This window comes from Neomonachus schauinslandi, chromosome X (genome assembly GCF_002201575.2).
Source record: "Neomonachus schauinslandi chromosome X, ASM220157v2, whole genome shotgun sequence".
Lineage (NCBI taxonomy): Eukaryota > Metazoa > Chordata > Mammalia > Carnivora > Phocidae > Neomonachus > Neomonachus schauinslandi.
This window is the reverse complement of record NC_058419.1, coordinates 80,200,073-80,216,096: the sequence shown is the minus strand read 5'-3', so window position 1 is coordinate 80,216,096 and position 16,024 is coordinate 80,200,073. Positions and strand designations below refer to the sequence as shown.

At 39.8% G+C, this 16,024-nt stretch overlaps 1 protein-coding gene across 1 annotated transcript in view; it reads left to right on the top strand.

Moving 5' to 3' along the window:
- The first annotated feature begins 15,584 nt into the window (after window positions 1–15,584).
- The window catches only part of LOC110591751 (trophinin-like), a 9,011-nt gene continuing 8,571 nt past the window's right edge, over window positions 15,585–16,024 (top strand). Inside the window, 1 exon segment of the mRNA XM_021702684.1 lies at window positions 15,585–15,717. Within this exon segment, the coding sequence (XP_021558359.1) occupies window positions 15,585–15,717 (133 nt within the window).

Here is a 16,024-nt window from a genome sequence, read left to right as displayed (position 1 = left end):
CATATAGTATATTAGTTTCAGGTGTACAATATAGTGATTCAACAAGCTATCCTCATTTATTAGATTTTCCCCCTATTTTTGCTGTTCAGCTTGTGTTCTTTCCATTACCCTGTCTTGCAGATAGTTGATATTTCTTTCTGTACTCTCTAATATATTGTTAATTCCCTGTAGTGTATTCAGTTATTGAATTCTTCAACTCTGATTGGTTCCTTTTTAATATTTTCTATTTCTTTATTGAAGGTCTCACTGAGTTTTTCCACTCTTCTCTCCATTGTCGTGAGCATATTCACAATCATTACTTTAAACTTTTTTTCAGTTTGCTTATCTGAATTTCATTTAGTTTCTTTTGAAGTTTTGTCTTATTCTTTCTTTGGGAGCATGTTCCTTTGTCTCCCCATTGTACTTGATTTTCTCTGTGTTTTTATGGATTAGGAAGAACAGCTAGTTCTCCTAAACTTGGAGGAATGGTATTGTGTATGGTTGTCCTCTATGTAGACTCTGTGTTTTTGATGACTTTCACTGCCTGGCCGAAGTTGTGGCTGGTATGGGCTGGGTTTCATGGGCACTCCATTCTTTAGATTTTTGGTTGGGTGGCTGAAGCTGAAATGAGCATGGCATGGGGTCTCCTTGAGGCTCTCTGCTCAGGAGTACCTTGGCATGACTGATAAACCTGAAGTTGGTGCAAGCTGAGGGGTCGCTGGGCTCTCCGTACAGCAAGAGAGCTGAAGGTGAAGTGGATGCAAGCCATTGTGTCCTGGGACTCTCTACACTGAGGGCACTTTGGCAGGACAGCTGAAGCTAGAGTAGATGCAAGCTAGGTGTCCCAGGGTGCTTAGCATAGGGGGTTCCCTTGCCAGGCCACTGGAGCCAAGACCATCCTGGGGAGAGGTATTATAGGTTACTCCATACAGGGGGTGCCCTTGTTGTTTGTTTGGAACCATGGCTGGGGTTTCCAGGGTACTTGCATAAGGGCAACCTGGTGGGGCTGCTGGATCTGAAGCAGATGTCACCCAGAAGGTCTCAGAGTACTCTGCATTAGCAAGTCATCTGAAGCCAAAGTGATGTGGACCTGGAGTGTCCCAGGGTGCTTTATGTCCGTGTCACCTTGGTGCAAAGGATGGAGGTGTAGTGACCACTAAACAAGGATGTCCTAGTGTGCACTGCCCTGTGGCCACTTCTGTGGGATAGCTGGGTCTATTGTGGGCCAAGGGCCCAGGCACTGCGGTGGCAGACTGGTTGGAGTGCCCAGCCTCTGCTCCTATTTACATTATTAATATAAAGGAGAGTGTAGAGGTGTCTTCAAGCTCAACCCACCAGAAGAGAGTTCTAGCAGCTTCCTCTTCATCTGATGAAGTTCCTGGGCTGGCTCTTTTATATGTTAGTTGCTCTTAATTTGTAGTTTTTTATTCTATGCCCCAGCATATTCAGGTCCAGTGTGGACTAGGTATCTGGGGTTCACTGAAGTAGAAAACAATCTGTGGTGTCAGACCTCACTTTGGTCTGCACTTTCAAGAGCAAATTGTGTCACTCACCAATCCATTTTGCTCAGACAGAGTTGCAGCAGTTCCTCAGCCATTTGGCAGAGTTCTAGGGCTGGATCTTTTATAAACTACTTGCTCTTTTAAACTGTGGCTTTCTTTTTGTGCCCAAGGACAGATGAATCTGCTCCTGGTCCCTCAGTACTATCCTTTCCCCAGTTCACAGTATCAGGGTTGGTGATTCCTATAGTTACTATGTCTCCACCTCTCTTGTTCTCTTGCCATTCTGTTGTTAGTTGTGCAGAAGCTATTCAGTCAGCCCTCAGTTCTTCTTCAGGAGTAATTCTCTACCCAATAGGTGTAATTTGGAGTGTTCCATGAAGGAAGTGAGTTCAGGGTCTTCCTACATCACTATCTCAGAAGGAACCTCCAACACTTGTCATTTTTTTTTTTTTTTTGTCTTTTGATACAAGCCATTCTCACTGGTGTGAGGTGGTATCTCATTGTGGCTTTGATTGGCATTTCCCTGATGATTAGTGATGTTGAGCATCGTTTTGTTTGTGTGTGGGCCATCTGTATGTCTTCTTTGGAAAAAAAAAAAGCCTATTAAGGTCCTCTGCTTATTTTTTCATTGGATTATTTGCATTTTTGGTGTCATTATGTAAGTTCTTTATATATTTTGTATATTAACCAACCCTCTTATTGGGTATATTATTTGCAAATATCTTCTCCCATTCTGTAGGTTGCCTTTTTGTTTGTTGATGGTTTCCTTTGCTGTGCAGAAGCTTTTTATTTTGGTGTGGTATCAATAGTTTATTTTTGCTTTCATTTCCCTTGCCTGATGAGAAATATCCATGAATATGCCACTAAGGACAATGTCTAAAAAAATTATGACTATGTTTACTTTTAGGAGTTTTATGCTTTCAGGTCTTACATTTAGGTCTTTAACCCATTTTGAGTTTATTTTTGTGTATGGTATAAGAAAGTGGTCATTTCTATCTTTTTCTTTTTTTTTTTTTTTTTTTAAGATTTTATTTATTTATTTATTTGAGAGAGAGAATGAGATAGAGACAGAGAGAGCATGAGAGGGGGGAGGGTCAGAGGGAGAAGCAGACTCCCCGCCGAGCAGGGAGCCCGATGCGGGACTCGATCCCGGGACTCCAGGATCATGACCTGAGCCGAAGGCAGTCGCTCAACCGACTGAGCCACCCAGGCGCCCCATTTCTATCTTTTTCATGGACCCAGTTTGCATTCCCACCAACAGTGCATGAGGGTTCATTTTTCTCCACATTCTTCCAACACTTACTCTTTATATTTTTTATTTTAGCCATTCTGATAGGTGTGAGGTGATATCTTATTCTTGTTTAGATTTCCATTTCCCCGATAATGAGTGGTGAATATTTTTTTGAATGTATTATTGGATTTGGTTTGCTAATATTTTGTTAAGGCCCTTTGCATATGTTTTCATGAGGGATATTGGGCTATAGTTTTCTTTTTCTGTAATGTATTTGTCTGTTTTGGTATCAAGGTAATGCTGGCCTCATAGACTAAATTTGGAAATTTTCTTTACTCTTCTATTTTTTTGGAATAATTTGAAAATAATAGGTATTAACTACTTTATTTTTTAAAGCACTTTTAAAAAAATTTAATTCCAGCATATAGTTAATATACCGTGTTATATTAGTTTCAGGTTATTTCAATATTTGGTAGAATTTTTCTGAAGCTGTCTGGTCCTGGACTTTTGTTTGTTGGGAATTTTTTGTTTACTGATTCAATATAATTACTAGTAATGGTCTATTTAAATTTTATATTTCTTCCTAATTCAGTTTTGAAAGATTGCATGTTTCCAGGAATTTACCTATTTCTTCTCGAATGTCTAATTTGTTGACATATAATTTTTTCATAATATTCTCTTATAATTTTTTGTATTTCTGTGGTGCTGATTGTTATCTTTTCCCCTTCTTTACTGACTTAATTTATTTGATTTCTCTCCCTTGTTTTCAATGAGTCTGGCTAAACGTTTATCAATTTTATTTCTCTTTTCAAAGAACCGCCTTTTGGTTTCATTGATATTTGGATCAATAAATGAAAGGGAAATTCCTAAACTCATTATATGAGGACAGCATTACCTTAATTCCAAAACCAGACAAAGACCCCACTAAAAGGAGAATTATAGGCCAATATCCTTGATGAACATGGATGCAGGAATTCTCAGTGACATACCAGCAAATTGAATTGAACAGTATATTAAAGGAATTATTTACCACGATCAAGTCGGATTTATTCCTGGGCTGCAGGGTTAGTTCAATATTTACAAATCAATCTACATTGATACACTACATTAATAAAAGAAAAGATAAGAATCATATGATCCTGTCAATAGTTGCAGAAAAAAGCATTTGACAAAATACAACACCCTTTCTTGATAATAACCCTCAACAAAGTAGGGATAAATGGAACATACCTCAACAACATAAAGACTATACATGAAAGACCCACAGCTAACATCATCCTCAATGGGGGCAAACTGAGAACCCTTCCCCTACAGTCAGTAAAAAGACAGGGATGTCCACTCTCACCATTACTATTTGACATAGTACTAAAAGTCTTAGTCTCACCAATAAGACAACAAAAAGAAATAAAAGGCATCCAAATCAGGAAGGAAGAAGTCAAACTTTAACTATTTGCAGATGACATGATACTCTATGCAGAAAACCTAAAAGATCTCACAAAAAAACAAAAATCACTAGAAGTCATACATGAATTCAGCAAAGATGCAGGATACAAAATCAATGTCCAGAAATCTGTTGTATTTTTTAAATTTTATTTTATTATGTTATGTTAGTCACCATAAAATACATCACCGGTTTTTGAGGTAGTGATCTACGATTCATTGTTTGTGTATAACACCCAGTGCTCCATGCAGTACGTGCCCTCTTAATACCCATCAACCAGTTAACCCCCCACCCCCTCCCCTCTGAAACCCTCAGTTTGTTTCTCAGAGTTCATAGTCTGTCATGGTTCTTCTCTCCCTCCTATTCCTTCCCCCTTCATTTTTCACTTCCTTCTCCTAATGTCTTCCCTGCTATTCCTTACGTTCCACAAATAAGTGAAACCATATGATAATTAACTTCCTCTGCTTGACTTATTTCACTTAGCATAATCTCCTCCAGTCCCATCCATGTTGATGTAAAAGTTGGGTATTCATCCCTTCTGAGGGCTGAGTAATATTCCATTGTATATATGGACCACATCTTCTTGATCCATTCATCTGTTGAAGGGCATCTCGGCTCTTTCCACAGTTTGGCTATTGCAGACATTGCTGCTATGAACATTGGGGTGCAGATGGCCCTTCTTTTCACTACATCTGTGTCTTTGGGGTAAATACCCAGGAGTGCAATTGCTGGTTCATACGGTAGCTCTATTTTTAATTATTTTGAGGCACCTCCACACTGTTTTCTAAAGTGGCTGTACCAACCTGCATTCCCACCAACAGTGTAAGAGGGTTCCCCTTTCTCCACAAGCTCTCCAACATTTGTTGTTTCTTGCCTTGTCAATTTTTGCCATTATAATTGGTGTATGGTTGTATCTCAATTTGGTTTTGATTTGAATTTCCCTGATGGCTAATGATGATGGACATTTTTTCATGTGTCTCTTAGCCATTCATATGTCTTCTTCGGAGAAGTGTTTGTTTATGTCTTCAGCCCACTTTTTGACTTGATTATTTTTTGGGTGTTGAGTTTGAGAAGTTCTTTATAGATCTTGGATACCAGCCCTTTATCGGTAGTGTCATTTGCAAATATCTTCTCCCGTTCTGTGGGTTGCCTCTTTGTTTTGTTGACTGTTTCCTTTGCTGTGCAGAAGCTTTTTATCTTGATGAAGTCCCCAAAGTTCATTTTTTATTTTCTTTCACTAGCCTTTGGAGATGTATATTGAAAGGAGTTGCTGTGGCCCATGTCAAAGAGGTTACTGCCTACGTTCTTCTCTAGGATTTTGATGGATTCCTGTTACATTGAGGTCTTTCATCCATTTTGAGTTTATCTTTGTGTATGGTGTTAGAGAATGGTTGAGTTTCATTTTCTGTATATAGCTGTCTAATTTCCCCAGCACCATTTATTGAAGAGACTGTCTTTTTTTCCATTGCATATTTTTTCTTGCTTTCTTGAAGGTTATTTGACCATAGAGTTGAGGGTCCATATCTGGGCTATCTATTCTGTTCCATTGGTCTATATGGCTGTTTTTGTGCCAGTATCATGCTGTCTTGGTGATCACGGCTTTGTAATATAGCTTGAATTCGGGCAGTGTGATGCCCCCAGCTTTGTTTTTCTTTTTCAACATTTCCTTGGTGATTCGGGGTCTTTTCTGATTCCATACAAATTTTAGGATTGTTTGTTCCAGCACTTTGAAAAATGTCATTGGAATTTTGATTGGGATGGCGTTGAAGGTATGGATTGCTCTGGGTAGCATAGACATTTTAACAATGTTTATTCTTCCGATCCATGAGCATGGAATATTTTTCCATCTTTTTGTGTCTTCTTCAATTTCTTTCATCAGTGTTTTATGGTTCCTAGAGTATAGATCCTTTACCACTTTTGTTAGGTTTATTCCGAGGTATCTTATGGTTTTTGGTGCTATTGTAAATGGAGTTGTTTCTCTAATTTCTCTTTCTACAGTTGCATTGCTAGTGTATAAGAGAGCAACTGATTTCTGTGCATTGATTTTGTGTCCAGCCACATTACTGAATTGCTGCATGAGTTCTAGTAATTTGGGGGTGGAATCTTTTGGATTTTCCACAAAAAGTATCATGTCATCTGCGAAAAGTGAGCATTTGACTTCTTTGCCAATTTGAATACATTTTGTTTCTTTTTGTTGTCTGATTGCTGTTGCTAGGACTTCTAGTACTATGTTGAACAATAGTGGCAAGAGTGGGCATCCTTGATGTGTTCCTGATCTTAAGGGAAAGGCTCTCAGCTTTTCCTCATTGAGGATGGTGTTCACTGTGGGTTTTTCATAAATGGATTTTATGAACCTGAGGAATGTTCCCTCTATCCCTATACTCTGGAGAGTTTTAATCAGGAAAGGATGCTGTATTTTGTCAAATGCTTTTTCTGCATCAATTGAGAGGACCATATGGTTCTTCTTCCTCCTCTTACTAATGTGTTCTATCACAATGATTGATTTGCGAATGTTGAACCACCCTTGCATCCTGGGGATAAGTCCCACTTGGTCATGGTGGATGATCCTTTTGATGTATTGTTGGATCTTATTAGCTAGAATTTTTGTTGAGGATTTTGGAATCCATATTCATCAGGGATATTGTTCTGAAATTCTCCTTTTTGATGGGGTCTTTGCCTGGTTTGGGGATTAAGGTAATGCTGGCCTCATAGAATGAGTTTGGAAGTTTTCCTTCTGTTTCTATTTTTTGAAACAGCTTCAGTAGAATAGGTATTAATTCTTCTTTGAATGTTTGGTAGAATTCCCCAGGGAATCCATCAGGCCCTGGACTCTTGTTTTTTGGGAGGTTTTGGATCACTGCTTCCATCTCGTTACTGATTATTGGCCTATTCAGGTTGTCAATTTCTTCCTGTTTCAGTCTTGGCAGCTTATAGGTTTCCAGGAAGGCCTCCATTTCATCCAGATTGCTCAGTTTATTGGCATATAGTTGTTGATAATAATTTCTAATAATTGTTTCTATTTCCTTGGTGTTAGTCGTGATCTCTCCCCTTTCATTCATCATTTTATTAATTTGGGTCCTTTCTCTTTTCTTTTGGCTAAGTCTGGCCAGTGGTTTGTCGATCTTATTAATTCTTTCAAAGAACCAGCTTCTGGTTTCATTGATCGGATCTACTGTGTTTCCAGTTTCTAATTCATTGATCTCTGTTCTAACCTTAATTATTATCTTCTAATGTGTGGCTTTGGCATCGTTTGTTGCTTTTCCCCCAGTTCTTTAAGGTGTAAAGTTAGTTGGTGAATTTGGGATTTTTCTATTTTTTTGAATGAGGCTTGGATGGCTACATATTTTCCCCTTAGGACCGCCTTTGCAGTATCCCATAGGTTTTGGACCGATGTGTTTTCGTTCTCATTGATTTCCATGAATTGTTTTTCTTTGATTTCCTGGTTGACCCAAACATTCTTGAGCAGAGTGGTCTTTAGCTTCCAAGTGTTTGAATTTCTGCCAAACTTTTTCTTCTGATTGAGTTCCAGTTTTAAAGCAGTGTGGTTTGAGAATATGCAGGGAATAATCTCAGTTTTTTGGTATCAGTTAAGACCTGATTTGTGACCCAGTATGTGGTCTTTTCTGGAGAAAGTTCCATGTGTGCTCGAGAAGAATGAGTATTCTGTTGTTTTAGGGTGGAATGTTCTGTATATCTATGATGTCCATCTGGTCCAGTGTATCATTCAAAGCTCTTGTTTCTTTGTTGATCTTCTGCTTAGATGATCTGTCTATTGCTGAGAGTGGAGTATTGAATTCTCCTACAATTAACTTATTGTTATCAATATGATTCTTCATTTTGGTTAACAGTTGGCTTATATAGATGGCTGCTCCCATGTTGGGGGCATAGATATTTATAATTGTTAGATTTTCTTGTTGGACAGACCCTTTAAGAGTGATATAGTGTCCTTCTGTTTCTCTAACTACAGTCTTTAGCTTAAAATCTAATTTGTCTGATATAAGAATTGTTATCCCAGCTTTCTTTTGAGGTCCGCTGGCATGGGAGATGGATCTCCATCTCTTCCCTTTCAGTCTGGATGTATTGTTAGGTTCTAAATGAGTCTCTTGTAGACAGCATATGGATGGCTCCTGCCTTTTTATCTAATCTGCAACCTTGTGCCCTTTATGGGAACATTTAGGCCATTCACATTGAGAGTGATTATTGAAAGATATGAATTAATTGTCATCATGTTGCCTGTGAAGACGTTGTTTTTATAGATTGTCTGTAAATTTCTGTAGTATATCACTCTTGGGGTCTTTCTCTTTTATAGAACCCCCTTTACTATTTCTTGCAGGGACAGCTTAGTGATCACATATTCTTTCAGTTTCTGCTGGTCTTGGAAGCTCTGCATCTCTCATCCATTCTAAATGACAGCCTTGCCCGATAAAGTATTCTTGGCTGCATGTTCTTCTCATTTAGTTCTCTGAATATGTCTTGCCAGGACTTTCTGGCTTGCCAGGTCTCTGTGGATAGGTCTGACGTTATTCTGCTACTCTTCCCTCTGTAGGTAAGAAATCTCTTCCCCCTAGGTGCCCTTAAGATGGTTTCCTTGGTTCTAAGATTTGGGAGTTTTACTATTACATGTCGTGGCGTTGGCCTGTTTTCTTGTATCTTGGGAGGTATCCTCTCTGCCTCTAAGACAGGAATGTTTGTTTCATTCCCCAGATTAAGGAAGTTCTCAGCTACGATTTGCTCAAATATATCTTCTAATCCTCTCTCTCTCTCCACCGTCTCAGGGATCCCAGTAATTATTCTGACATTGGAACATTTCATGATGTCATTTATTTCTTTGATTCTATTTTCATGGATTTTGTTTTTCCCTGGCCTCCTCTTTTTCCTTCTTGTCTATTAATTAGTGTTCTAGATCACTAATTTGTTCTTCTGCCTCACTTACCCTAGCTGTTAGATTGTTTAGATTAGATTGGATCTCATTGATAGCATTTTTAAGTTCTGCCAGTTCAGCTTTCTTTTTTGCCCTTAGAGACTCTGTGTTGCCATTAATCGATTTCTCCATTCTAGCTATTGTCTTCACAACTGCTACCCTGAATTCCATTTGCAACATCTTGGTTATATCTGCATCCATTTGTAAATCTGTGGCATAAGTCACAGTCTCTGAGTCTTTTCTATTTTGGGGGTTCCTCCTCCTAGTCATTCTGTTGAGCGGTGGTTGAGGGAATGTATGGAGTCCAAATTATTGACCAGAACCCAAGCAAGATGCACCTATTTTCTAGGGACCTTAGGGTTGCCGGCCTCTTGTTCTCCCAGCCTGTCTTCTGGGGGAGGGGCCTGCCACATTGTTATTCAAGCAACCCTGTTTGGGCAGAGTTGCCCTGCCCCTTGTGATGGGGATGGGTTTAGTGGGAATCAGTTCTTTGGGGGCTTTTGTTCTCTGGTGGCTTTCCCTAGTGGCTTTCCATGTCTCTTCTGTGAGTCAGAGCAGAAAAGACTGTTTCCAACCCTCTGCCTCAGAGCAGAGAGATCGCAGTCTGTTCTTCGGTGAGCTCTCCAGGCCACACTATCTCTGTTTCTGTCTGTGCTGCTATAAACTGCAAAGTCCTGGGTTGTGTGCCCCTCCGCAGCGCTCCCAGTCCTGCCTCCAGGTCGGGGCATGTCTCTGCCGTTTGTGCTTCTAAAACCCCCGGCCACCCCCAGTTCTCACGTGCAACCCCGCTGCTCCGGGTTTCCACCCCTGGGGCTGCCCTAAAGTCCTTTCCTCGCTGCTACCGGTCTGTGAGTCTATGCCCTCTCCCCAGCAAGCGAAGCTGTCACTCACCAGCGGTGTAGGATCCCCATGGCCAGGCTCCCTCCCACTGCCATTTATCCTCCAATATCTGCCCGCAGAATCAGGGCTCCCCACTTCGTACCTCAAAATCAACCGCCTGTGATATTCTGTTTGTAGAGATCCAGATCTTCTTACATCTCAGGCTGATTTTGTGGGTGCTCAGAGTGGTCTGGTAGATATCCAGCTCAATTCCAGGGACCAGTTGAAATAGGGTCTCCTACTCCTCCACTATCTTTTCTTCCCCCCTAATATTAGGGAACTTTAACAACCCACTTACATCAATGGAAAGGTCATCTAAACAGAACATCAACAAGGAAACAATAGGCTTGAATGATACCCTGGAGAAGATGGACTTTAAATATATTCAGAACATTCCATCTTAAAGCAGCAGAATGCACACTCTTCTCAAGTGTGCATGGGACGTTCTCCAGAATAGATCACATATTAGGTCACAAATCAAGACTCAACAAATAGAAAAAGACTGAGATCATACCATGCTCCTTTTCTGACCACAATACAATAAAACTACATTAATCACAAGAAAAAAAAATCAGAAAAGACCACAAATACATGGAGGTTAAACAACATGCTACTAAAGAATAAACTGGTCAACCAGGAAATCAAAGAAAAATTAAAAATACATGGAAACAAATAACAATGAAAACAGGAAGGTCCAAAACCTTTGGATACCAGCAAAAGCATTCCTAAGAGGGAAATATATAACAATACAGTCTTACCTCAATAAGCAAGAAAAATCAGAAATAAACCACCAAAACTTACACTTAAAGGAGGCAGAAAAAGAACAAATGAAGCATAAAGCCAGCAGATGGATGGAAGTAATAAAGATTCGAGCAGAAATAGATGATATAGAAACTAAAAATTAAAAAAAAAGAAATAGATCAATAAACCCAGGAACTGGTTCTTTGAAAATATCAGTAAAATTGATAAACCTCTAGCCAGACTTGTCAAAAAGATAAAAGAAAGGACCCAAATAAATAAGATAAAAAACAAGAGAGGAGAAATAACAAGCAACACCACAAAATACAAAGAATTATAAGACAATATTATGAAAACTTTATGCCAACAAAGTGGACAACCTGTAAGAAATGGATAAATGTTGAGAAACATAAAAATTACCAAAACTGAAAGAGTAAGAATTAGAAAACTTGAAGAAACCCATAACCAGCAAAGAAATTGAATCAGTAAGCAAATGTCTCCCAACAAACAAAAGTCCAGGGCCAGATGGATTTACAGGCAAATTCTATGAAACATTTAAAGAATATTTAATACTTATTCCTTTCAAATGATTCAAAAAGTAGAAAAGGAAGGAAAATGTCCAAATTCATTCTATGAGGCCAACATTACACTGATATCAAAACCAGATAAGGACTCCACTGAAAAGGTGAACTACAGGCCAATATTCCTGATGAACATAGATGCAAAAATTCTAAATAAAATAGTAGCAATCTGAATCCAGCAATACATTAAAAAGTCATTCATCATGATCAAGTGGGATTCATTCATGTCTTGCAAAGGTGGTTCAATACTCACAAATCAATCAGTGTGATATAGTACATTAATAAAAAAAGGATAGGAACCATATGATCCTTTCAATAGATGCAGAAAAAGCATTTGACAAAGTACAACATCCATTCATGATAACAACCCTCAATAGGTAAGTTTAGAATTAACATACCTCAACATAATAAATGTCCTATATGGAAATCAACAGCTAATATCATCTTCAAGGGAAACAAAACAAAACAAAACTGAGAGCTTTTCCTTTTCAGTCAGGAACAAGACAGAGATGTCCACTCTCACCACTGATATTTAACACAATACTGGAAGTCTTAGCTACAGTAATCAGACAATAAAAAGAAATAAAAGGCATATGAATAGGCAAGGAAGAAGGAAAACTTTCACTATTATACAGGTGACATGATACTCTATATAGAAAACCAGAAATAGGGGCGCCTGGGTGGCTCAGTCGGTTAAGCGGCTGCCTTCAGCTCAGGTCATGATCCTGGAGTCCCGGGATCAAGTCCCGCATTGGGTTCCCTGCTCAGTGGGGAGTCTGCTTCTCCCTCTGACCCTCCCCTCTCTCATGCTCTCTGTCTCATTCTCTCTCTCAAATAAATGAATAAAATCTTTAAAAAAAAATTAAAAAAAAAAAGAAAACCAGAAATATTCCATCAAAAAGTTGCTAGACCTGATACACGAATTCAATAAAGTCACAGAATACAAAATAATTGTGGACATACCTGTTACATTTCTATATACCAATAATGAAGCAACAGAGAAATTAAAGGAAACAATCCCATTAAAAATTGCTCCAAAAATAATAAGATATCTAGGAATAAACCTAACCAAAGAGGTGAAAGACCTGAACTCTGAAAACTATAAAGCACTGATGACAGCAATTGAAGAGGACACAAATAAATGGAAAGACATTCCATGCTCATGGATTGGAAGAACAAATACTGTTAAAATGTTTATACTACCCAAAGCAATCTACACATTTAATGCAATCCCTATCAAAATACTAACAGCATTTTTCACAGAGTTAGAACAAACAATCCTAAAATTTGTATGGAACCACAAAAGACCCTGAATAGCCAAAGCAACCTTTAAAAGAAAAGCAAAGCTGGAGGCATCACAATTCCAGATTTCAAGTTATATTACAAAGCTGTAGTGATCAAAACAGTATGGTGCTGGCACAAAAACAGACACATAGATCCTTGGAACAGAACAGAAAATCCGGAAATGAACCCACAGCTATATGGTCAGTTAATCTTAGACAAAGCAGGAAAGAATATCCAATGGGAAAAAGACAGTCTCTTCAACAAATGGTGTTGGGAAAACTGGAGAGCAACATGCAAAGAATGAAACTGGACCACTTTCTTACATCATACACAAAAATAAATTCAAAATAGATTAAAGACCTAAATGTGAGACCTGAAATCATTTTTAAAAATGTAGAAGAGAACACAGGCAATAACTTCTTTGACATTGGCCATGGCAACTTCTTACTAGATATATTTCCAGGGGCAAGGGGGGGAAAAAAAGCAAAAATAAACTATTGGGACTACATCAAAATAAGAAGCTTCTACACAGTGAAGGAAACAATCAACAAAACTAAAAGGCAACCTCATAATGGGAGAAGATATTTGCAAATTACATATCCGATAAAGGGTTGGTATCCAAAATATACAAGGAATGTATACAACTCAACACCTCCCAAAACCACCAAATAATTCAATTTAAAAAAATGGGCAGAAAACAGAAACAGACATTTCTCCAAAGATGACATATACATGACCAACAGACTGAAAAGATGCTCATCATCCCTTATCAGGGAAATGCAAATCAAAACTACAGTGAGCTATCACCTCACACCTGTTAGAATGGCTAAAACCTATAACACAAGAAACAGCAGGTGTTGGCGAGGATGTGGAGAAAAAGGAACACTAGTGCACTGCTGGTGGGAGTAAAAATTGGTGTGCATCCACTCTGGAAAATAGAATGGAAGTTCCTCAGAAAGCTAAAAATAGAACCACCTTATCATCCAATGATTGTACTAATGGACATTTACCCAAAGAACACAAAAACACTAATGCAAAGGGGTACATGTACCTTTATGTTTATAGCAGCATTATTTATAATAGGGAGGATATGGAAGAAGAGTAAGTGTCAATGGTTTGATGAATGGATAAAGAAAATGTGGTAGATACATACAATGGGATATTATTCAGCCATACAAAATGAAATCTTGTCATTTGCAATGACATGGATGGATCTAGAGAGTATAATGCTAAACAAAATAAGTCAATCAGAGAAAGTCAAATACCATATGATTTCAGTCATGTGTGGTATTTAAGAAACAAAACAAAAAGGGAAAAAAGAGAAGGAGCAAGAGAGAGAAATCAAGAAACAGACTCTTAATTATAGAGAACAAACTTATGGTTACCATAGGGTAGATTGGTGGGGGAATCTGTTAAATTAGGTGATGGGGATTGAGGAGTGCATTTGTTGTGATGAGCACAGGGTGATATATGGAAGTGTTGAATCACATATTGTACACCTGAAGTTAATATCACACTGTATGTTAACTAACTGGAATTAAAATAAAAACTTAAAAAGTAACTTATTTAAAACAACATTTTAGAAAAAAATAGATCTGAGTTCTTTAGGGACAAGCATACTATCTTACTTGTCTTTGTTTGCCCATATCCAGTGAGGGCCTTGACGTAGCTGTGTGCTCAATGTATAATTAAGGATTGAGTGAATAAATAAATGCCCTAGGAGAACTGTTTGCTGCACAGGGGAGCAGTGCTCCATTTCACAAGAGAGAGTCTAAGTACTTGCTTAGTGTACCAGGAAAGGAGGAACATGGTCCCAATAAAATTTTTCAGATAAGTTGATATTCATTGAAAGCATCAATATAGTCATCAGGGATATAAAAAAAATTGGTAGCCTTTCTTACCTTTACTATTTTTCTTCTGAATTGTATATGATGTGGGGGCACCCTATCCCTTACTGTTTAGAGCCTCTAAATGTCTTAATCTGGTCATACTTGAGAGAGGGAAAGGAATATGACCTGGTCCCCTGTCCCCAGAACAGCTCCTGGGGAGAGATACCCAGACACACACTACAAAAACACACTCTGTAATTAATGTTGGCATAGAGGGGGCTGTAGGAAGGGATGTGGGAGCTCAGAGAAGCACAGTCCTCTTAGGGGGAACAGAGCCATCAAATAGGAATGGGGATACAGGGTGGGGGATAGAGAAATCAAATGGGACTAGGAAAGAGTGATTACTGAATAACTGATAGTAAGCAGAAAAGAGACCACACTAAGGAGATTGAAAATTTGGAAGCAGTGAGTGAAGGAGGAGGTTGACAAGCAGGGAAGGAGACCCCTCTGGAGGTGGAAAAAGGCAGGACCACTTCCGGCTGGGGAGGGGAAGCCAACAAGCTCAGACCTAAGGAGAGGCTTGGAGAGAGCGGACGCCTTCTGGATTCCAGAGGACGAGGTGAGCTAAGGTACCCAGCTTTGGTGAAGACCCTGTGGGAGCCTCTGAGCTATGGCTTCAGTGTGCTTGACTCCACACACCCTAAGGTGAAGAAAACCTGCTGAGGGTTCAGATGCTAACTGCATCAATGTGGTCGGGTTTAGAGGTGCTTGGACCCTGTTCGTACGGGAGATAGAGGGGACAGAATCCCCTTTGGGCCTTATAATGGAAACATCTGGACTCTGTTCGGGCCGCAGAAAGGAGGGATGCAGACCCGGTTCGGACTGCGGGAGGATAAAACAATCGTTCAGGCAGTAGAAAGGAGCAGAACCCAGTTCGGGAGGGTGATAAGCTATGGCAGGACTCCGGTAGGCTGGTGAAAGGGGACAGGATCCGGTTTGGGCCACAGAAAGTAGGGATCAGGACCCAGAAATGAAGGGCAGAATCCCTTTTGAATAGCAAGAATGGCTCAGACGGAAGCGAAGAGTGGCTAGGACCTGGTTGATTATGGTTTGAAAAGGGAAGGGACAGAAGCTGGTAGTATTCGGGAACAAGGAATACACAAAAGCGTAATACCGTTGGATCTGTGGGTGGGGTATCGATGTCGCAGAAAGGGTGGGACCGGTCACTTGCAAACGTGGAAGTGGGGGAGCGGTTTTGGGGAAGGGGCAGTGCAGGGACACACTGGAGAGAGGATGGAACGGGAGCATTAAGGAAAGAGGAGGAGCGGAGAAGTACTGCAGAAAGGAGGGAGGGGCATACTGGGAAGGGGCGGTGCATGTCTGTACCGCAGAGTAGAAGTGGGCGGTGTTAGGGAAGGGGCGGTGCAAAGCAGTACTGCAGAGGGAGCGGGCTGGCGTTGCGGGAAGGGTTGGACGGAAATGTGATGCCGTTAGGAAGAGTGGGTCAAGGTCTTGTCTGAGACGTTCTGCTTCTCTGAGAGCAGGGGGCGTCTGTGAGATTGAGGTGGTTAGACTGTCCAGTACACCAAAGCGCATGTGCTCCAGTTGGCACGCATGCGCACTATTAAGTTGCAGTACG